Source organism: Fusarium tjaetaba (assembly GCF_013396195.1).
Source record: "Fusarium tjaetaba strain NRRL 66243 chromosome Unknown NRRL66243_c0000030, whole genome shotgun sequence".
NCBI classification, from domain to species: domain Eukaryota; kingdom Fungi; phylum Ascomycota; class Sordariomycetes; order Hypocreales; family Nectriaceae; genus Fusarium; species Fusarium tjaetaba.
This window is the reverse complement of record NW_023501226.1, coordinates 383,560-405,732: the sequence shown is the minus strand read 5'-3', so window position 1 is coordinate 405,732 and position 22,173 is coordinate 383,560. Positions and strand designations below refer to the sequence as shown.

At 48.2% G+C, this 22,173-nt stretch overlaps 9 protein-coding genes across 9 annotated transcripts; 5 read left to right on the top strand and 4 right to left on the bottom strand.

Annotated features, from left to right (window-relative positions):
• Positions 1 to 235: 235 nt before the first annotated feature.
• Positions 236 to 2,181, top strand: FTJAE_1705 (cycloheximide-inducible CIP70 (cytochrome P450 family); the record flags this gene model as incomplete). The annotated part of the gene is made up of 8 exons (XM_037347823.1): positions 236 to 457; positions 508 to 544; positions 597 to 688; positions 740 to 824; positions 910 to 1,417; positions 1,466 to 1,632; positions 1,688 to 2,073; positions 2,131 to 2,181. 8 exons carry the CDS (start codon positions 236 to 238, stop codon positions 2,179 to 2,181), a joined length of 1,548 nt encoding a protein of 515 aa, XP_037211273.1.
• A 429-nt stretch (positions 2,182 to 2,610) lies between these two features.
• Positions 2,611 to 5,704, bottom strand: FTJAE_1704 (RTA1; the record flags this gene model as incomplete). The annotated part of the gene is made up of 4 exons (XM_037347822.1): positions 2,611 to 4,710; positions 4,754 to 4,764; positions 4,930 to 5,601; positions 5,653 to 5,704. The coding sequence occupies 4 exons, from the start codon at positions 5,702 to 5,704 to the stop codon at positions 2,611 to 2,613; spliced, it is 2,835 nt and encodes a 944-aa protein (XP_037211272.1).
• Positions 5,705 to 6,429: 725 nt separating this feature from the next.
• On the top strand, positions 6,430 to 7,746 carry FTJAE_1703 (sterol regulatory element-binding ECM22; the record flags this gene model as incomplete). Its single annotated transcript, XM_037347821.1, has 3 exons — positions 6,430 to 6,476; positions 6,529 to 6,556; positions 6,646 to 7,746. 3 exons carry the CDS (start codon positions 6,430 to 6,432, stop codon positions 7,744 to 7,746), a joined length of 1,176 nt encoding a protein of 391 aa, XP_037211271.1.
• A 913-nt stretch (positions 7,747 to 8,659) lies between these two features.
• On the bottom strand, positions 8,660 to 9,592 carry FTJAE_1702 (uncharacterized protein; the record flags this gene model as incomplete). Its single annotated transcript, XM_037347820.1, has 1 exon — positions 8,660 to 9,592. The coding sequence occupies one exon, from the start codon at positions 9,590 to 9,592 to the stop codon at positions 8,660 to 8,662; it is 933 nt and encodes a 310-aa protein (XP_037211270.1).
• A 943-nt stretch (positions 9,593 to 10,535) lies between these two features.
• FTJAE_1701 (choline dehydrogenase) lies at positions 10,536 to 13,908 on the top strand (the record flags this gene model as incomplete). The annotated part of the gene is made up of 8 exons (XM_037347819.1): positions 10,536 to 10,942; positions 10,995 to 11,166; positions 11,699 to 11,865; positions 11,917 to 12,006; positions 12,053 to 12,208; positions 12,261 to 12,483; positions 12,539 to 13,093; positions 13,144 to 13,908. The coding sequence occupies 8 exons, from the start codon at positions 10,536 to 10,538 to the stop codon at positions 13,906 to 13,908; spliced, it is 2,535 nt and encodes an 844-aa protein (XP_037211269.1).
• A 789-nt stretch (positions 13,909 to 14,697) lies between these two features.
• On the top strand, positions 14,698 to 15,255 carry FTJAE_1700 (uncharacterized protein; the record flags this gene model as incomplete). The annotated part of the gene is made up of 1 exon (XM_037347818.1): positions 14,698 to 15,255. One exon carries the CDS (start codon positions 14,698 to 14,700, stop codon positions 15,253 to 15,255), a length of 558 nt encoding a protein of 185 aa, XP_037211268.1.
• A 2,643-nt stretch (positions 15,256 to 17,898) lies between these two features.
• On the top strand, positions 17,899 to 18,798 carry FTJAE_1699 (uncharacterized protein; the record flags this gene model as incomplete). Its single annotated transcript, XM_037347815.1, has 3 exons — positions 17,899 to 17,930; positions 18,026 to 18,657; positions 18,749 to 18,798. 3 exons carry the CDS (start codon positions 17,899 to 17,901, stop codon positions 18,796 to 18,798), a joined length of 714 nt encoding a protein of 237 aa, XP_037211267.1.
• A 451-nt stretch (positions 18,799 to 19,249) lies between these two features.
• Positions 19,250 to 19,627, bottom strand: FTJAE_1698 (uncharacterized protein; the record flags this gene model as incomplete). Its single annotated transcript, XM_037347814.1, has 1 exon — positions 19,250 to 19,627. One exon carries the CDS (start codon positions 19,625 to 19,627, stop codon positions 19,250 to 19,252), a length of 378 nt encoding a protein of 125 aa, XP_037211266.1.
• A 675-nt stretch (positions 19,628 to 20,302) lies between these two features.
• Positions 20,303 to 20,923, bottom strand: FTJAE_1697 (uncharacterized protein; the record flags this gene model as incomplete). Its single annotated transcript, XM_037347813.1, has 1 exon — positions 20,303 to 20,923. One exon carries the CDS (start codon positions 20,921 to 20,923, stop codon positions 20,303 to 20,305), a length of 621 nt encoding a protein of 206 aa, XP_037211265.1.
• Positions 20,924 to 22,173: the final 1,250 nt, after the last annotated feature.

The window sequence follows — 22,173 nt, the reverse complement described above, 5'->3', positions numbered from 1 at the left end:
GACGCAGGGGCCCGTCGGTATTAAACAACTTCCCGAGACTGAATGTATTTTCGGATCTTGGCCGCGTGTTCGCGCCAGTCGCTGTCGTACCTTTCAGTATTTATACTCACGCCTCGCTACTCAAGTTTATGGGAGTGCCCAGAAATATCCATATCTACTAACATCGAAGAACGAATCTCTAAACAACTATCACCTAACCCATCTTTTTTAACCACTTTAGTCTCAAGTCTTCACGATGGGTAACGCGCAATCACTCCTCGATCTTGTAGCCAACCGATGGCCACTACTTGTCACTGCATTACTTGCCTGCTTTATGGCCGCCGTCGCTCCCAGAGTCGTTAACTTACTGCGACTATGGACCATCCCCACCATCGGTGAGGAGCTTGGTAACACGGAGAAGCGCAGACAGGCGTACTTGGGAGGAGCCAGGAAGTTGTACTCAGCAGGGTATCAGAAGGTAACAAAGCCCGTTCACTCGAGATGAAAACACAGCTCACAACCTTTCAGTTCAAGGATGGCGTTTTCCTGATAACGACATCGCGAAGTATGTATCTGCTGCCCAGTATCACAAGTCCTATCGAAGCTAATGTCTCTAGCTTCTCCGACCATCGTCATCTCACCTGACTTTCTCCCCGAGCTTAAGAAGCTTCCTGATTCTGCTTTAAGCATGGAAGCTGCCGTTGATGAGGTTCGTATACTTGTTTGGCACCTTGACTTCCTCATCTAATAATGTCAATAGTCGATGGAAACCAAATACACCAAGATCGAGACATCAGTACCCATCATTGCACATACTATCAAAGGAGAATTGACTCCATCTTTATGTAAGTTCAAAAGAAAATCTGATTGGCAGATGCTTCCAATAGTTGGAGCCTGCGAGAAGTATAGAACCACTCTAACAATACCAAGCCCGACTGAGTTTGATCATCGCAAGTGAGGTCAGAGACTCAATGAATTTGAACATGCCACCATGCGATGACTGGACAGAAGTCAACATTCATCACGCTCTCCTTCGTATCGTCGGCATGGTATCAGGTCGCATGTTCATTGGCCCCGAATTGTGTCGCTCCGAGCAATATCTCGACGCAGCCATCAACTACACCATGGAAGTCATGGGCGCCCAGCGTGCCGTTCAAAACATGCGCCCTTGGTTACGACCTTTCCGGGCCCAAAGCCTCCCCGAGGTAAAGAAACTGTACCAGCGGATTGCAGAAGCTGAAGTCTTCCTGGAGCCGGTGGTAAAGCGTAGAACCGACGCAATGAATGATCCATCATATGAGAAGCCGGATGATTTCTTGCAGTGGCTCATTGACGGAAAAGACAGGTTTCCTGATAAGAATAGCCAGAATCTTGCCAAGGTGCAACTGGGTCTCACTTTTGCCGCCGTTCACACTACGACACTGACAGCAACAAATGCGTAAGTCGTTTCATGCTGCAGAATTAGTATGTTGCTAAAGCCGGACAGATTCTATGATTTGGCAGCCTTGCCTGACCTGCAGACTGAGCTTCGTGAAGAGGCCCGTGAAGCATTGTCGCAGAGCGGCGGCCAGTTCACGAGCAACGCCCTGCAATCCATGAAGAAGATGGACAGTTTCCTCAAGGAGACACTTCGGGTCCATCCTGCAACCATGGGTAAATCATACCCTGATAGTCTCAGCAGGCAAACTCACTAACAAATTTCTTATAGCCTCCTTCCAGCGCAAGGTCCTCAAACCATTTACCCTATCCAACGGCCAGGTCATCCCAGCCGGAGTGACAATAGAGATCCCTGCTGTTGCGGTCAGCTCCGACTCCAACGTCTTCCCACACGCCGAGAAATTCGACCCACTGAGGTTCTACAGACTTCGCACTGAGGCCAAAGACGGCGGGTCAGTTGAAAAAGCAGCAAACAACCAATTTGTCAGTGTGAACCAGAGCAGCTTGACCTTTGGGTATGGTCGACATGCATGCCCTGGAAGGTTCTTCGCCGCAAACGAGATCAAGATGATTCTGGCCCATGCATTGCTGCAATATGATGTCAAGAACTTCGGCGATGCTACTGAACGATACCCTAACATGGAGTTTGCTCATATGGTATGTTGATGGATGAGTAGTAGTAGTGCTAAGTACGTGTACTAATTAAGGTTGCAGTCTATTCCGGATCCTTCCAAGAAACTCATGTTTAAATCGATTGAGGTGTGAGAGACTTTTCTTCTTTGACGCGGGTTCTACCCTCAAGTCTGCCTTAAGTTCCGCAACTAGGTGTTCAAACCAGAAGATTTCCAAATTCCAAGCCGGAGACGGCTTATACTTGAACAGAGGAAAACTTCTGTCTCTTCTTAAAACGTCCCACAAAAAGTCAGTTCTAGATAGAAAGGCTTCGGGTATTTCGCTCATATCTATGACATGTTCAGCTTGGAGGACTTTGTTGATGGCGAATGTCCACGGGATGCATTTTTCGAACCAGTGAATATTCGATGAGCTTTCTGGAACCCGAGCTGTTGTTACCACAACTTGGATTGGAACTTCCGCGGCTACTGTCGCTCCGGATAAATAACCGAGCTGGCGTAACTGGACAGTATACTTTGAAGGTCAGCACAAGTTTTCAACTCTCTCCAGCTATGTGATAAATCATACCTCAGACATGGTGGCGTAAACCGGGTGCCCTCCAATTGCTGACGAGTCCTGGTCTATCGGCTCATGATCCTCAGAGCCTATTTGTGTGACTTTGCCGCTGAGTGTCAGATTCCCTGCAATAGCCTCTAAAACAACCAATGGATTATCAAAGCTACGGTGTTTGAATCTCGTTCCATGAGCTAGATGTAAATGGACAACAACTCGCTTCCAGAATTCGTGCTGCCCTCCAATAGCTTCAAGCTTCCTCTGGGTAAATATGATGGAATTGTGAATTAGATCCCAGCGCCGTATAAAGTCTTCATCGTAAGCGCGTATTTGCACGACTAAAATGAATTGCGTCTGCCGTGGCTGAGCAAATAGTGTGGCTCTCAATGTATAATTCTGAGCTCCAAACTCATTTGGCGGGCAAGTAATGAAGCTGAACCTCGAATGTGTGAATTCTTTTCGTTCTAGGGTGGAGGACTGAGGAATACGAGCAAGGATCCTGTCGGGTACTGGTATATCAACAACCACGTTGCCTCTAAACCTTTCGATATGGGACCCTTCTTGACTTGGAAAGTCTTTTGTCTTGGACGTAGCTGTGAAATCATCTTCATCTCCTCTTGCAATCGTATACGACATCAATTGTTGAGGCCATCGATGAGAAGTCGAGCTGAGGGAATTCGATTGCTGAGGAGCAGGTATCGATGGCAGCGGCTGACCTCGGTCACTCTCCACCCGGATATAGTTCAACGGTGCCGATGGATAACTCTCTTGGGGCCAGGATGGCATCTTACCCTTCTTGACTTCGTTCAAAATACCGATGACAAACTCCTGATTCCCTCTGATCGCGTCATTTGATAGTCCTCTGCCCTGGAGATAGCTGCCATAGTGCTTACGCCATAGAGGATCAAAAGCATCTAGCAGCGCAAATTCAGAAGCCGTGGGGTTCTTTTGTACTCGCGTCGGCGAAGGTGCAACTTTGGTTTGCGTTTCTTCGTTTCTAGAATCCAATGATGGGGAGCTCGAACCAGGTACCTCGAGATCACTGCCGAGTGCAACTTCTTTGTCGATGGAGTATTTGGGATAAGAAGATGCGGGACCGGGTCCCTTTGGGCGATGAGGAATATTCTCCCTTGTCGTTTTCGGCCATTGCCAATTTCCGTTAGGGCGAGAATATGGATGCACGGGTGGATAATAATAAGTGCTGCTTTCGTGGGCATCTCCTGGATTTGATGAGTCTAGCGACTCACGAACTACCAATACAACGGTATCTTGAGATCTTGTAATCAGTTCATTGTCCCTGGGAAATCCCTGTGAACTTTCATCGTGCTCATCTACAATAGACAGAGTCCTAGAGCTAATGTCATCACTATAGGGCACATCTGCGTCCAAGGTCGTCTCGGTATACGTCGCCATATCCTCGAGGAACTTCTGGAGAATATAATCATTCGGGGCAGCAGCGGTATCGGGCAACCGAGCTTGAAGCTGCTCAATCTGCAGTAGAATCAAAGCAGTGTCGTCTTTGATCGCAGCTGTATCTTCGCGGATTTCCGTCGTATCAGTCTTGATCTCTTTCGTCAGAGATATAGATAGCATGTCGAGGGCCAATTCCAAGGCGGATTTGTGAGCTTCCAAGCTGGACCTCAGCTTCTCCATGTCGCCTTGGCCATTAATCGCCCAAGCAGCTCTGCTCTTAATCCGTCCATCTCCATACTTTTTTATACACGTTTCGACCTCGAGAACCACGGAGCCGCAGTTTGTGACGATTGCCGATACATGGTGCTGGATCGTGGGTGGGAAGGGCTTCGTGTCATCTTTGGCGTCTTCCTTGATGAGCTCAAGGACTGTTTGGAGCGAATGAAGCTCGCGCGATACCCTGTCTAAGTCGCCGCGGGCCTCTCGACAGCTGCGCACGAAAGTATTGATCGATATACTCAGGCTTCCGATCGCCGAGATGAGGCCAGCGCAGCCGCTGATGATAGATAGAGGGTCCATTTGAAGAAGCTGAAGAAGCCAAGTTTGGTGCGGGGAGGACATTTCAGCTGCTGTCAGTTGAGACTTGCAGTCAGCCTTGTGCATCGCATCCTGGTAAATGGCTGAATCGGAGGGCGTCTATTGGGTGACTGTTTTCAAGCCAGGATCTACGAGCGCTTACCAAAAAGGCGCCTAAAATAGTAAAGATAAATTGTGATGCTGTGCGGTAAAACAAAAAAAAGCTAATGTCTAAATCGTGAGCTAGATACATTATCTGCAGCTGAGACCTATAGCCCCGAGCTTATAGCTACCACATAGGACTCAGTACCTATCTGCACTCTATCTGATTCGAAGCACCAGCTTCTCCAGATCGAGGCTCATCCTTCGGCACGAGTTCGATCGCCGAGTCTCTCGTATGCGGTTGAAGATTATCAGGATATCTCAAATAGAAGGCCACCATGACCAAAAGCATCAAAACCGAGTCAAATACAAAAGTCGGCCATTCCTTTTGCTGCAAATATCCCTCCTTATCCATGGCGAACTCGACGACTCTAAAGATATTTCGAACTAAAATGAGAGCTGACGTGAAGTAAAGCATATTCAGGTATGCCTCCCAACGGACGGCGACCGGGATGCTAGTATGCCTCAAATGAACCCTGAACCGTCGATGAAATACGACGCAGCAAGCTACAAACGCAAGGAATAGCAGGATCTGTGCGATAAGGCCGGTAATAACGATGATGTTTCCGATATGAACAAGATCCGCATTCGCAAGCAATCCGCCGCCGTTCCCCTGGATATTGAACGTGAGAAAATCTCCAAGGACAAAAAGTCGAGTCGTCCAGCGAACAGAGATGAGAGAACAGCTTTCTCCACCGATAGCCCGGACTAAACGAGAATAAACCATATATAGCGTCGCGGCGAAGAATACGGGTGGGAGCAGGAGAAAGAGGGCTTGCATGATGTTAAGAGGGAGAGAGTCGGTGGCGTTGTAGCATAGAGCTCGGAAGAAGTAGCCCAGTACTTCGCCTATTGATAGGTCAGAGGGACAAAAACACTTGGGGAAAGGGAAAACCTTACAGACACCGCCGAGGAAGAATGGAAGACAGAAACGTGTTTTTGACTTGTGCATTTTGTACCCAACGGCTGCCGTTGCGAGGGCGAAAAGGATGGTGAAGATGATTGATCCGACGAGACTGGGGACATATTGCCAGAGGTAAACTTCACCCAGATACTTCTTTAATTGAGGCATTTCAAAAAGTAGAGAAATACACAAAATCTTGAGAAGGATTATCCTTGTTAAGAAAAAGAAGTTTGAACGAAGGCGAAAGTGATGCGCTGTGCTTGTACGTAATAGAAGGCTCTTCGTCTAAGATCGAAGTACTTACGGAAAAGAAGTCAAGAACTGAACATACAGGAGTTCAAAATACCCCAACGTTTAATATATACAATCTAGTCCATGTCCAGTTACGTTCAAACCCCTGATTCTACGTGCAAATCCTTCGCTTACACGCGTGTTACGTACAGGTCTTGCGTAGCAACAAGCCCCAATCGTCAAAATTACCCTGAAGCTGGAGATAAGATCGGGTCGTTTAAGCCCGAACACGCGTGTTAGCTAAGCATCTGACAGGGGCTGCGAGCGAGACCTTACCAAGGGCGGACTAGCTTGCTCTATTTAGGCTTTGGGCTTGCCAGGATTCTCTGTCGATCACTTCGCTTACTGCTTGCAAATCCTTGATGATGAATTCTTGTCTCGGCTCATTAATCTCACATCTGATTCCAGACTTCTGGGCAGTAGTACATTTGGCATTTATGTTTCTCAAATTGATCTGAAGATCAATCCATGTACAACTCAGCATGCTTCGTCGCAGTCATAAAAAGTCCAAGAAGGGATGTGTACAATGGTATGTTGCATTAACATCAAGCTTCATAAGCATGGGATATGAACTGACACAGTCTGACTAGCAAGCGACGTCATGTAAAAGTACGAATTTCCATTGCCCAATGCATGAGTACTTAAGCTTGATATCCCGCATTGACTCCCATGATCATATGACTAACACGCGTGTTCAGTGCGACGAAGGCCGCCCAACATGTCTCCTCTGCAAAATGTCCAATCGAGACTGCAGCTTCGCTTCCGACCCGCAACAGCCCCAAGACACAAACTCATTAACATCAGACCCGTCGTCTCGTGAAGGATCACTCCTCAGTCCTGACACCAACCTCAGATCAACCAGCGCAACATCCCTCTCCGACAGCCATGAGTCGTCTTTCGATAGCGTCGTCAACATGGAGCACATGGAGCTCTTTATCCATGGGATAACAAACAAAGACTTATTTAGCCTCGGTGATAGATTTGAACATTCTCAAGAGACCCTTAATATCTGTCTTGAGGAGAGCGTCAAGGCACCGTATCTCTTACATCAAGTGCTGGCGTTTTCTGCACGTCATCTAGCTGCTATTCATCCCGAGCGTTCAGCAAGGTACCTGGATCAAGCTGTCAAGTTACAGACGCGAGCTGTATCCCTGTTCAATTCTACGAGACGGGAGGTCAATTCGTCGAATTGTCTCCCTATTCTCTTGTTCTCGGTTACCCTTGGCCATCACCTCCTCGCCGACGCCTTGGCTACCCGAACTTCAGATGGTCTTGATGGCTTTCTCACGCATTATGTTCAATGTGTCGAGATGAATCGGGGCTTATATCGCTTGACTCTTTCAGCATGGCCTTTACTCCTCAACACGGAGCTCGAGCCAGTTCTGTCGTGGAGTAGTCAACAATCCTCCAAAGACCCCGTGGGGAGCCACTGCGAACCCATAGTCCAGCTTATCAAAGACTCAACTGCTTTGTCAAATGAGGAAAAAGAAGTCTGCCGTGAGGCAATACAGTACCTCCAACTTGGTTTCGATGGCATCGAAGAGGACGTTGCTAGTCGATATCGCATGATATTCCAATGGACGATGCTAGCATCACCCGAGTTGACAAGCTTGTTAGCTACAAAACGACCCGAAGCTCTGATTTTGCTGGGTTATTACGCCTTGTTATTGCACCACGGACGGAAGCTCTGGCAGGTTGGAGATACAGGGGTATATTTACTCGGTCTCATCTCGGACTATCTTGCGCCAGAGTGGCATATTTGGCTTGAGTACCCGCGACGAATGACGCGACAAAAGTGAAGCCGTTTATTCATTCTAATAGAAGCTGGTCTAGTAGTATTGAGTTATTACCGTAGTTCCATCAAAGTGCCATGCCCCCCCAAGCTTGCAGATCTCCACATACGACACCATACCTCAACAGGAAGATCTCCACAAACCTCAAAACTAAAAAAATGCCAATACGAGAAAAAAGAATGAGGCACACCGGATTTGAACCGATAACCTTCAGGAATCTCCGTGCTAAGTAGCTGGAATCTGACGCGCTACCGTTGCGCCAGCGCCCCATTGTGTGTTGAAGCTCGAGTTTGCAAACAGCCCCTTGAGCGTGAGCCGTCTGTGACTGTCAGTAAGAAAACAGAGAACACGACTCAGGTAAGATAATAATGTAATTAATAGACTTCTACACTAGTCGCTATTTAACTTACTATACTAATATTGTTCTAACTATAGCTTAAACTAAGCTATTAAGAAAAAGTTTTATAACTATTATAAACCCATTATAGGCTTACTATAAGTCCCACTTAAATTGACCTAGAATTACTGATATTCTATGATCTCACTGCTGATTTAACCTCTCGGCCACAAGTCTCAACTGCAGTCTATTGATAAAGGAAATATACCGCTTGCAGCTTGCATTTAGTCCCTAACTAATAAGGTCCAACTCAACGCTTGTGTCTTCAAATGACTCCTAAAAGGGCTTGTCACCCCTGTCGAGAGCCCATCTCACCAGATAGTCACGATCAAGCGCGATCCTAGGTATCCAATATACATCGTTGGGCTGCTGTCCCACCAAGAGCACGAACCACTGGAAAAGATACTCGGCCAGTGTGGACCGTCCATTCTCTTCAACGAAGCATGCGTTGCAGCAAGCTTTGTCAAAGATCTCTTGCGTAAGTCTTCGTCCGTCCCATGTCCGGCGTCCCAAGTCAGGCTCCTAGGCCCGATCCCCACGTATTTCCATACCGAATCTGAACGCTCTTAACTCCTGCCATTTCGCACATCGAGGACATCGAGCCATCCATAAAGTCCAAGGTGTTGGGATGACTTGAAGAAAAGATAGGACTGGCCGCCCTTGCTGCATGGTATCCAGGATGCCAGGGAAATATCGATCGACGGGGGATCTGATGAGATGATATTCAATGGAAATGATGGGGAACCTTTCGGTCCCAAACATGCCATGATTTCTGGCGATGGTGGCGAGGTCGAAAAAACCGTCCCTGAAGAGACACTCGTTGCACTTTCGATGGTGTCGGCTAGTGCCACGCGCGCGGTTCAGCACCTCTTGGTTCAACACGAGGCCCCAAAAACGCTCTTCTAAGAAGCCAAACAAATTTTGTATGCTTCTGCCTCCATCAGCTGGGAGTGGCGTCGGTGTTGCCATCATCGCACGCACTGGCTCCCAAGAAGTAATGATCTTGGCGGCAGGGCACTTGGGCCTGGGCTTTCGCCAGATCACCCAGGCCAGGAATTTGTTCTGAAAATGGTAATAAGGGAGAAGTTGCACGCATCCGGCACAGGCCCATCGCGAGCGCGTTGCCAAGAAGGCGCTGCCGCGCCAGACGGGTCTGCCAAATAAGCTCCTGAAGGGTAGGGGAGGGCCTCCATATTTCACACGGCACTCAAGAGCCAGGAGGTGTTCGATGTACTGTTGTTTCTGGGGTTGAATGATCCTGCGGAATGGCTTGTCAATGAAACGGAGCGAGAACAAGCCGATTGGGTCCACTAAACGAGCGATCATTTCTTTCAACTCTGGTGGAAGAGTTTTTAGCGATGGTGGAAGAGGGTCTGGCGATGCTTCACTCGGCGGCTCGTATAGATTCAACGCTATAAAAGCGAATGCAATAAGTAGCCATGTTGAAGAATACATGTTGGTCAGCAGATAGAAGAATGATGATGATGAAAGAATGTGAGTTTAGCAGTTGCAGCGATGGATCAGTTGACATAGCTTCGCACCTACCGAAGCAGCGAAGGTGCAATGCAGGGACTTTTGGATCACAAGGCAAGAGCAGTTTGAACAGATTTAGGATGCCTTAGGATGCCTCAGGTACGGTACCCGTACCCAAGTAAGTTTATGATGAACTTTGTGAGCTCTTAGACGAGAAATTGATGTAGTCATTATCTTATGTCTCCTAAAGTTCTAATGCCCAGAACTTGTCGTACATCCTATCGATCCACAAGACTGATGTAGTCATCATCCTAACTTCCAAGTCTTCCGAACTCAAACCATCGCACCACCGCTTCATGCTATACGGTCTCGCCGCAAATGAAAAGTGCCTCTTATTCGCTTTTTGTACAACCGGCCTTGCAAGCTGAGTGTGACATACTTCACACGCGCTGCCGCTTCTATAAAATGGGGCCCTAGTGCAACGCCCCGCGCTTAAATATTGGCACCAACACACTGCACGTGTGGACTAAAATCAGGGGTCAACGTCTAGAACACAGCCAAAGTCCTCACCAGTGGTTTGCAATTGGTGGCGGTTTCTTTTTCAGCTGAATGCATTGACCCAATCAGCCTCGAGTGCCCCGGATATGCTTAGTTTTAAACTGGCGGTCGAGACCGCACGGGATCGGTAGGGCGACGACCCCTCGTAACAGCGGCTGAAAAGATCAGGTCAATATTTAGGGGTTGGCGAATAGAAATGATTGAGTAGCGAATAATTGAGGCTTAGTGAGTTTGAGGAGTGCCTGGGCTGAGGAGCCGCTCATTGGACGGCATGAGACTTGAGTGCAGTATAAGAACTACCGGTATGTCGCGCCTAGGCTTGAAGCAATGCTGAGACGTTACGATACTTGGAATAATTCTTTACAAAATGCTGCCATTAACTACCGTCTCACTGGCCCTCGGCCTTCTCACAGCTGTCCAAGCCTCCAACCCCGTCTTTGGCGCGTACCAAACAGACTCATGCGACGCCTGTCTTGACCAAACCTACGAAAGCTGTCCAGGCGACTACAAGACCCGATCTTACGCAACATGCATGTGCGCAGGCGATGGCAGCGCAAACTTCGTCTCCTGCCTGTCGTCCTGCGATCCTAATAAGAATGAGCCAGCGATTGCTAGTTCGACTTACTACGGATACTGTGTCCTCTTCTTCAAGGAGCTTTGCGATGGCGCTCAGCAGTTCTTGTCGGAGGATATTTATAATAAACAGTGTTCAAAGGAAGCGATTGAAGCGGGTGGGATTGGGGCAAAGGATGGTGATGATGACTCTGAAGAGAGGTGAGTTATATCGCGGGGAAGGGGGCAGAAATTTGAAGTGCTAATGATTTAGTAGTGAGCCGAGCAAGACGAAAGATTCTTCTTCTGAGGAGACGGATGAAGCCAATGAGAGTGAGACTACCAAGACAAGTGGTAGCGCTCAATCGACATCGACTTCTGGGCCTTTGGCTACCATGGTGCCAGCTTGGGCTATCGTGGCTGGAATGGGGTTACAGTTAATGAATGTATGAGTGCAAGTGCATACTTTATGGTCGGTTCAGGTGCAGAGAGCCGATTGTTTTGATCGTCAATGTACCAAGAATAGAAAATATGCTTTATCAGCGTATTCTGTAAATAGTCCGTTATTTGGCACCTCACCGACTCCCGCAGCACAAAAAGACTTTATTTTTGCATTCCCTTTGCTTTGGTGAAACATCTCGCTTTTTCTGATCCCTTAGTGGCTCACAATAATGGCTTGGCTTGGTGAGTGTCCCAAGCCTCACGGCCTTGGCATGTCAGCATTGCTGACTACAATCGCAGCGGACATGCCCGCGGAGCTCCATGGCTGCCGCTTCGACGAGTAATTCCCATTGACATTACGCGGTCGCCTCAATGGAACTGACGCGGCTGCGAGGCTATGAGGTCCATGGTGGGAATCGCCAAGATGAAGAGATCTTCGGCGACGGCAATGAAGGACGTTGAGAGTTGGTCTAAGCCACCGTTGAGCTGTGTATAAAGAGTCGAGCTATCGACTTGAAAGTGGAAATGATCTAGCAGGACAACCGAAACAACAGCTTTGCTTACAACATCTACATCATGATTCTCAATCACATCAAACTCGCCCTCGGTGCCGTTCTGGCCACTGGCTCCGGAACTCTTGCGACCAAACCCGACGTCTACGACTATGTCATCATCGGCTCTGGTCCAGGAGGAGGCTCTCTTGCGTAGGTCCAAGCAAGAACTCAACACATAATTCCCATGCTGACAGGTATCAGCGCCAATCTAGCTAGAGAGGGTCACTCCGTCTTCCTCATCGAAGCGGGAGGGGACAATCACACAAGTATTCTTCAACAGCTGCCAGCTCTGTAAGTTCAAAGCCTCACAAGTGCATGCTGTTACTGACGGTCTAAGGGCTCGAACTGCTGCCGAGACTCCCGGCCACTCTTGGCAGTTCTTTGTCAACCACTACGAGGACTTTGACGCGGCTCGGCGGGATCCCAAGTATACTTATATCCAGACCAATGGTTCTTACTACGTTGGCCTTGATCCACCCGAGGGTGCTAGACCGTAAGCATTAGTACTCCTGCCCGTTGAGCTTTTACTAATAACAGGATTGCAGTGCCGGTTTATACTATCCTCGCGGCTCAACCCTCGGCGGCAGTGCGCAAGTCAACGCCATGAACTTTGCCTGGTGTCCCGATAATGAGTGGGACTACATCGCCAATCTCACGGGCGATTCTTCCTGGGGCCATGAGCATATGCGTCGACATCTGATGAATCTCGAGAACTGCACCTATGTCCCTGAGGGTACTCCTGGTCATGGCTTTGATGGATACCTGGTGGTAAGAACTAACCGTCTTCCCTTTACGATGCATGATACTAAGGCGTTATCTATAGAACGATCAGAGTAACGCCACGGTCAACATCGGATCCCCCAATGTCGCCAACTTCTTCTCCCAAATGTTTCGCCAGACCGAAGGTATTGATGTTGAAGATCCCGGCGAGATGACTGAGCTTCTTCTCCGCGACATCAACGGCCCTAACCCACGTCGCTACGAAAACGGCCGCATGTACAGCACTCCCGTGGCAATCGATCCCAGCACAGCTGCCAGAAGCGGTGCGGGTATTTACATCAACCAGGTCGTTGATGCCGGACACCCATTGACACTCAGCTTCCACTCTTTGGCGACACGCGTTCTTACTAAACAGGGGCGCAACAAGAAGCCACGCGCTTATGGTGTGGAGTATATGGTTGGTGAGGGTTTGTACTCTGCTGATGGGCGATATGATCCTGAGCAGACTGGGGAGATTCGGGAGGTCTATGCTAAACATGAGGTCATTGTTTCTGGCGGTGCTTTCAACACTCCACAGATTCTCATGCTGAGTGGTATCGGGCCTCGTGAGGAGCTGGAAGCGTGGGATATTCCTGTTGTTGTCGACCTCCCTGCTGTCGTGAGTACCTTCATCGTCCTTCAAGTTCTTGATGCTGACCACTTGACCAGGGCTCTAACTTGCACGACAACTACGAAGTCCCTGTTCAAATCCGCGGTGAAGAGAATTGGCTTATCCCCAGAGAGTCTCCATGCACTGGTACCTTCGATGACGAAGATCCCTGCTTCGTTCTCTGGCGAGACGACGCATCAGGACCATACGCATCACGCGACAGTAGTTACGGCGCCGTCTGGCGAAGCAGTCAAAGCTGGGATAACGACTCAGACCTCATGTTTCTCAGCAGTCCAGGCCTTTCAGGATTGGTAGGCTTCTACCCAGGTTACTCGACCGGCGAGAGAGCAGGCAACGATCCCGCAGAGTGGATGCACGCCGTCGTCAAGATGCAGACCAGCAACAGCGCCGGCACCGTTCGACTCAACTCATCAGACCCTCGTATCCGACCTAATATCAACTTCAACTATTTCACCGAATCAGCTGAGCGTGATCTCGACGCTATTGTTGAAGGAATTGAGATGCTCAGAAGGGCGTTTGATGCGACTGGTGTTCCGTATACCCAGCTCAGTCCTGATCCTGAGAACTTGAGACAGAGTATCCAGGACTTGGCTTTCAGTCATCATGCTTCATCGACTTGCGCTATTGGAGCTGATGGCGATGAGAACTCTTGTGTTGACTCGAGGTTTCGCGTGCGTGGTGTTGATAACCTACGCGTTGTCGACGCGTCTGTTTTTCCTCGAAGTCCTGGCGGTATGCCTAATGGACCGACTTGGACTATTTCCCGCAAGGCTTTTGAGACTCTTTTAGAGGACAACCATTAAGCTGATATCCGGTGATGTTTAGATCACTGAGAGTTGTGATTGGAACTGAGTATGGAAACCGTAGAGAGAGGTGGAGGGCAAACACGTCCGAAATTCGAGTCTGAGACATTGCATCAGCACAGGGAAATTCGAGTATCTTCTACCAAATTGTTACTTTTTGTTTTTGTTTCAACCCATTACATACAGTATACGTTAGATAGTCAATCTGTATTCACATTCAATCGCCGCATAAAGGAGAAACAATTATAGAGTCCAGGGTATGAAATTGCTGATAACTCTATTCAGCCCCAATAGCCTATCACAGCGCCCAACCCTTCAATAGTGGCCCACCACCTGACCAATAAAAAAGACCCGCCTCACACTGTCAGATTAAGACAGAAAAAAAAAAAAGATGACAGCAAAACTTTGATTCAAGTCCTGTCCTGTTCCATCGGAGTCCTCGGATGTGCAACGATACAGGGCTTCAAGTCCCCCTTCTGGAAGAACCAGTCACACCAGCTGCCATCCTATTTCGCAATCGTCGCATGCCTTAGTGCGCCATCTTCAACAAGGTTGTTAGTGCTGACTACTCACGGGCGGCCGAAATTGCCTCAACTTGCGGGGAAGACGGAGCATCCTACGACGAATCAACGTAAGTTCACGTCCCAGAAACACAAAAAGGTGAGGCCCATGTCTGATGTACATCTTCACTTACAAGATATGGGCGTTTCATATACCTACCTACGTATTACCAAGCTATGACTAACACTTTCGATCCTCATTAGATAACAGGCTGTACTGCTGTAGGCCATGCGGTCTAAGCATCAGATATTCATCACCGTCCCTATCCCGAGCCGCGTGCCGCCGGAAATCGTCCTCGCTCACATCCAGACCTACACGCCCATGCTAGCCAACAACGATGTAATCATGAGCTTCAAAGAGACCACGCCCAACATGGAGCTCGTAAGCAAGGACCCATTCTTCGGCACGCCCAACAGCAGCGTCAGAACCTTCTCGTCCAGCGAGAGACTCATGCTGGCGCCCGGTCTCACGAGGGACAGGAGCTGGCCCGTGACGTGTCTGAGTATACCGAATGGTATTCGCTGTAGAGCTGATGCCAAGGCTGGTGTCACTGTGAGGACGGAGTGGATCGTGAGGCCAAGGCAGGACTTTGGGAGTAGTCCGAGTACTACTAGCAGTCCGGGGACGCTGGTGGAGGAGTGGGAGCTGTATGAGGAGGTTATCATTGAGGCGAATAGTCTGCTTATGCCGTTTGTTGCGAGGACTGCGGATGAGGTTCATAGAGGGATTTGTCAGAAGGTTGTGGATGAGGTTGTGAACAAATACTTAGCCAATGGTACTCATTGATGATTTAATAACAGATACCTATTCATTTATTGATCAAAGCTACCGTCACCCGCTTGTGGTCTCACAGTGACTTGAAGTCATTCCTCAGAGTGGGTGTGAACAACTAGTTAAAGCTTAAGCATCCTTCAACCGCAACTCACCTGAGGCTCATCTCACTTATGCACCAGTAATACGAGTTCTCGTATACCTGCACTCCACTCAGATACTATTCTCGTCTCCACTCTCACGCAACACCACGATGGAGAAACCTGTGAAGTCTTTGCGAAGGGACGAGACATCAAAAACACCGCGTAATTGGTTTAGTGGTAAAATTCTCCGTTGCCATCCGAGCAGCGTCGGGGAGCCCAGGGTTCGATTCCCTGATTACGCATTCATTCGACGCTTCAAGGCGTCTTCTTTTTGTTGCTTTTGCTTGTCCGTTCTCATGGTTGCGATGTTGAGAGTTCCGGCCACTACACACCAAACTTCACGAGAAGGAACGCCCAAAGCGATGTATACTAAAATAAGTAAAGATGTACTTTTGTAAATGATGATACTACTTATGTAATCTCATTTTAAATGAATTAGGATAAGCTTGTAGCCAGTAAAGCAGATGGTCTTGATGAAAAGGTCCTCATGCCGGCAAGGCTACGTTCAGCCAATCGCGACAGAGCTGACCTGACCAGAACTCCCCACGCAAAATCTCCATCTATATCTTCATTTCTCTCATGTCTGTAAATCAAACCCTCTCATACATGATGACTGCTACGGGTATGATGGCATCATCACGGTAAACCACCGTCTCCGGGTACATAACTTGCCCTCCGTCTCTTAATACAGCAGCTTCAACCTACAACCTGTAGTTCAGTATATTTGCGGAAGTTATTCAAGCTCAAGGATGACTCACGCTGTCGTAACCATGGTCCGGTGCAATCCGATTTGGGCACGCAGAAAACATCCTTTGAGGTCTGTTGCTAATGACTTCACATACGATCATGGCACGAGGCCGAGATTCCGGATCAAGACTATGGGTGTAGTGGTCTGCTTCTTGAAAGGTGTCAGAAATAGTCTAGTGTTGACTGTTTCAACAACTTACTGGACGATACCTGTGTGGTATATATACCACGACCAAACATACCCGGAACTTCAGTCGTGGTCAGTAAAACGACCGTTTCAGTCGAAGCAATATCAGTCCATCTTACCTGACTTTCTGACTTTGAAGGATTTCCTCATGATTCCACAAAAGTTGCAATGTGGCATGTTGCACCACTGCATCCTGCGACCACCCCGTTCTTCCCCAGCGTTACAGGCTCGAGTTGTGCCATGATACAAGACCATGCACCGGTCGACTGACCTTCCTCCATACCGGTGAAACCTTCTGCCTCTGTGTGATGCAAGTAACTCATGATAGGGAGCAATGAAGACTTTCCGGACGACAGCTGCCTTGTCGGGGTGTTTCCAGTTACTGTTGAAGTAGCCGACATCTAGACAAGGTTAGTTGTATACCTGCAAAACACCATCTGGGCGGTCCTTACGGTCGTGGAACATAGGGTCATCTATACTGAGAGGGTACATATGCTGCTCCTGATGTCAGAAATTAATGCAAGATGTGGAGTGGCTTTCTTACAGGAGGCATGTTAGTGTAGTATATATTTGTAAAGGGTGAGTATCAAGTATATAAAACTCAGAGGTAGATGTGCGTGGTTGATGAACGAGGTATATGTCCTGGTTGATATATACAAGTCGAAATATGAGAATATTGTCTGAATTTGTCGGATAATTGAGAGATGAGATGAAGACGTCGTATTTATGATCGCCGAGTGATGGTGAATAAATGAGCTAGGCTTGCTTTGTGTCGCGTGAATATCGAAAGACCGATGAAGCAATATCAGTTAAGAGCCGTGCTACACCAGATGTCAGTGAAAACGGGACCTAGGTTCCTGATGCGCAATCAAGAAGAAATCAACGGAAATTTAATAGGCTACCGCGGACAATCACGGTCTTCAATGAAAATCTGTTGACAGATGTTGGAAAGATGTTAATCAGTGTTACCCTAATTGTCAGCTGCCATGCATCTAGCAAGCAGAGGCTTGAGTGTAGCGAGAAGTTTGATGAATAAGATGGGGCCACAAGGAACAAGACGTAAGGCGAGAATCGATTTTACGGAGAGTTGCTTGAGAGTATGGAGGTTCGTAGCGCCCGGTATATCAGTTGGAAAGTGGGCGATAGCAGCGAGTTGGGACGAAACGAAGAGACGAACGAGACCGGTATGGGGTGGATTTCAGGGACTCTTCAAGTCTTATCTTAGTTCTTGGTAACGACTAGGAGATTTGGGAACGCTTGCAGAGATGGAAATGCCTCGCTCGGCGGGCAGGGGCACAGTTTATATAGTAACTGCCATGAAGCGCGCATCACAGACTGCACAGTGACATGCAGAACTGAAACAGAGTCAAGCTAACTTATGAGTGAGTAACTGGAGCCTCCGACTTGCACTTTCAATATCTCGTTAGGTAAAAGCAATTTGATGGGAAGCTAACGTCAATGCCACCTTCGATGGTCAGATTCAGTCTTCAAATTTCATCAGGCATCGGTTAAGTGTAAGGTAGCCAAAGTCTGTAATATCTACCGTAACGGACGAATTTGTGTGAATCTTGGTTCACACACATGCTAGAGGCAGACATCCGTCAATACGTAAGGTACGTAGGTACTTAGGCTGTGAAGGTTTCGGGTGCACCTGCTCATATGAGACGGCTATATTGAGTTGAAAGACATGGCAGCTGCTGCTTCCAAGGCTCGACTCACTTGCACCTGCTCAGAGTTTGCAAGAATCAGGACAGAGAGAGACAGGAAAGAAACCCGAGAAAGTCAAGATTTCTTCCCTCCAACAAACACTCAACAAGACATCATCATCGCTCATCTCAACACTACAAACCATCAACATCATTCAGCAGCATTCAGCACTCATCTCGAATATGAATAAAAGAAAAGGGGTGTTCGGTCAGTATACTACTTGGCCAGACGACGACGACGACGGCGGCGGCGATGGCGATGACGAAGCCAAGAAGCCTGTCAAACGTCCACGGGGAAATGAAAACACGGAAAACCCGACAGACCCCGTCCCCGATGTCCCAGATGAACAGCCCTCCGAGGATTTAAATGATGAGGAACAGCCAGAGGTAGAGATTCCGGAGAGAGAAGACACTATAACTGACCCGGGAGACCCCGGTACGGATGAAACAATCGAGGAGGAGACTGTCGGGAATGCACCTGACGCGCCAGAGGCAGAGGGTTCAGAGGGAGAAGACACTATAACTGACCCGGGAGACCCCAATACGAATGCAACAACCGAGGAGCAGCCTATCGAGAATGCACCTGGTCCTAGCTCATCGCAGGCAGGGTCAGGGGCCCAGAACACTGGAAGTGGTCAGGGTAGCCTCAGATGTAACAGAAAAGGATGTTCAAGGCTGCGGGCCCCGCGTCACGTGCAGTGCGACCGATGCCTGATAACTGGTAGAGTGCGCCAAAGGTAATCAGAGACGATTCGTACCTTCAACACCGAATTAAATTCAGCCTAACTAACCTGTTGAGCAGGATAAATAGGCGGCAGTGTACCGGCTGTGGCGAGAGCATGAGTACTCCGGGTTTATGTGAGAATTGTAGCGCTAATGGAATCCCTCCGGGCCAGTTGAAGAGGAGGAGGAGATAGGTGAATAATACTTCAGAGAGAGTTTGCATTTGCTTCGTGTGGCCTCGAATCAGTGGCATCCCAAGGCGAAAGAGTGTTTTAGTGAATAAGACGTATACCAATATTGTAAGAGAATGTTTAAATCATCGCAAATCCTCCGTTCTTGACTTGAATCTGCTCGGAGACCCCGAATTGTCGAATGGCACATCGAACTCTGAGGTGCTGAACTAATGAATGTCCTGGTACTACCAACCCGATCCTCTCAGACCCCTTTCCCTCAGGCCTCTTCCCCATAGAGCCATTCATCGTGTGCCAAACACTCCATATCTCTTAAGGCGGACCACACTTCCAGCTCCTGTAGTGAGGCTTCTTGGTAGTCTTGAAAGCAAAGTTGTCCGCTCCCTTAAGACTGACAAAACTTCCCTTGCAGTTGGCCTCAGTGTAAACCTTGCAGTCGAAGCAGCTGACAAGGGACTTAGTGTCGTCAGAGTAGACATCAAAGTTCTTGATGTTGGTAGGGAGACTGTAACATTTTCCTGGTTTGCCGACGCCAGTGAAGGACTTGCCGGGCTTGATCTTGAGCTTGATGAGATCAATGCCTGGGTTGCAGTGATCAGTGCGGGCTTCGAGGGTGGTGTCTTCTTCAATGGCCATGGCACTGGCGCTGAGGCTGAGGGTGGTGATGGTGATGAGGGAGAAGAGATGCATTTTGATCGGGTTGGGCTGCTGAGAAGATGGATGTGATGTTTTGCTTGTTGATGATGATATTCTATCAACAAAGCAGGCAAACGCTCGATTATTTATGCTATTTCCAAGAAACCCTTTGGAAATGACTTTGTCGTATATCCAGACCTTGTTCATGAGCAATATCTCATCATTTCATGCCCACATGCAACCAAGTCTAAGAATAGTTACCAAATTCCGCCCTCCAACGGTGAAAAACGACCTTTAGCTTCCAACGTGTACTCAATAAATCCACGGTTTTCAGAGCCATAAGTCTCCGTGTAAAAGTGCTGCGAGCTTATTTAGAATCTATTGTATTACATTTCTCACGTCAACTATTAATAGTGACGCGCCTCCGTCGAAAAGCGCAGAGATATTGTGGCAGCCACGCAGCCACGCTGTCACAACCACTACCCCGAAGGATCGCTGCATCGAATCAGCAAGCGAGAAAAAAGTGTTTCCCAAATTCTGGCTGTAGTTCTAATAATTCTAAAGGGTAGTATCTATTCTGGGATGAGGTCCTAGATCAGTTTAATCTTGCTAGCAGCTCTTCAGAATGTCACTAAGAGATATTGATAGGAAGACCACAGAAAAGAGCCGTATCAAACCTCAATGCAAGATCAACCAAAGTCCTCTTCGCCCTTACTAGTCCTATATGTCTTAGACTGCCAGCCAAGGCGCATTCGCGACAGCACCCGCAGTAGCTACCTTTGAGTTCCGGATCAGCCTCCGATACTCCTCAATCTTGGAGATTCCAACCATGATCAGCTCCTCTTCCACTTCTGGAGCGAGGCCACTCTTCCAGAGACAAATCGTTCCATTGACCTGATGATCATCAATGGTAACTGACATCACAAGATCCCTCTCGTCCCTAAGCTCCCAAGAAGCTTTGCCGTGTACAACCATTCCCGTTGGTTTCCAATGTAGTTCTCCCAGGCCACCACTAGCAGTGTACTTTCCATCAGCCCCCTTCATGGTAATGGTGCGACTCTGCTGTGAGAATTTAACCTCCGTCTTGGGAGGGATACTGTGGAAGTCGATCATAGCGATCTCCGCGTTCTGACTCGGAGACTTGACGTAGCATTTATCACCCCAAATTTCCATAATAGCTCGCCGTTCGACTTCGTAGCGAGGTGTTTTGTCACCCTTGACACCCAGGATTCGGCGGTGTCCGACAAGAGCGGTGTAGTGCATCTCCAGCGCGGGCTTTTCCGCGCTGCGTCGGGGATCGGGAGCTGCGTCCTCGCGAATAATGAACTTTTCAAGCCAGGAGGGGGCCATCTTGGATATTGAGAGTATAATTGTGTAGAGGGATCTAAAATGTTGGTGTTCAGGAGTGGGCATGTCTTGATCCAAGCGTCGCTTTAAGCTGAGAGCGAGAACCCATGTAGTTTGAATGAACCCTTAAATCTGACAGCAAAAGCCTAACTGAACAGGGTTTAGCCATTTTAATTACAGTGTAGTCTTACGTACTAAAATTTCATGTCATGTAGAAGGATGAGACTTTATCCGTAGACAGGCTATCCTCTTTGCATGATTTCCGCATCGTGCAGGGGATTGATTGGTATGACTTACTGAACAACTGAGAGAAATTCGTAATAATAACATGGGTGTCAAGCGCACAGAGTGGAGGTCTTTGTGAAGAAGAACACAAGAAATGAATAATTCCTTAATGACAGCTTTGTTCTTTGTACTTGTTAGAACGGAATCTGAACCTCCATAAGGTAACACGATGATCTCAAGGACAAACGAACATTATGTATCTGGTCGGCAGTACATAGAAGAAAGGTATTATGGCCATGATAGGGCGTAGATCTGGTATAAAATGTGAAATTCTCGCCGACACTTGAGTCTTGAATAAGATCATAGCATCCTTGATCAGCTTGTCCAACAGAACCACCAGTCGATATTACTTACGGTCTTTCTGCAGTTTATTCCAAACTGAACGAAACCAGATCATCATGCCCTCCAGAAATGATTGGGATCAGACAGGGCAGGGTAGACGCTTTCGGCCCAAACCTTTCGACTTTGGTTTTATCTTGAACCCCATTACTCGCGTCGCCAGCAATCTAGCTAATTCGATTGACAGTATATCTCCCGCAGACGAAACAGCCAGCCAATCCACGACCGCAACTCAAGATTCTCCCCTGGCCAATAAGCCTATCTTATGCTGCAGAGGAGCATGCCGTAATCCAGTCCGAGGTAATCGCAAGCATTGCGGCGATTGCCTAGATAAAATGTCGGCCCAACAGCGAGCTCGGATCGAGAAGCGCCGTAATCAGGGTATCAAAGATCCTACTACTGGTGAGACAATTAAGCTATGCGCCAGGTGTTGTGTACCCCCTGATAAGTACTTCTGTAGCCCTTGCGCCAAGAGACACTCAGTTTCCAGCAAGAACAAGTACCGCGGACGGCGTGGGAAGGGCCTATGCACAAAATGCGCCGTGAAACTGGACAGAGATGGACACGTTTGCAGGACGTGCTATAGGAAAGTCCTGATCGATGCAAGAAGATACTACCAGAAGGAGAAG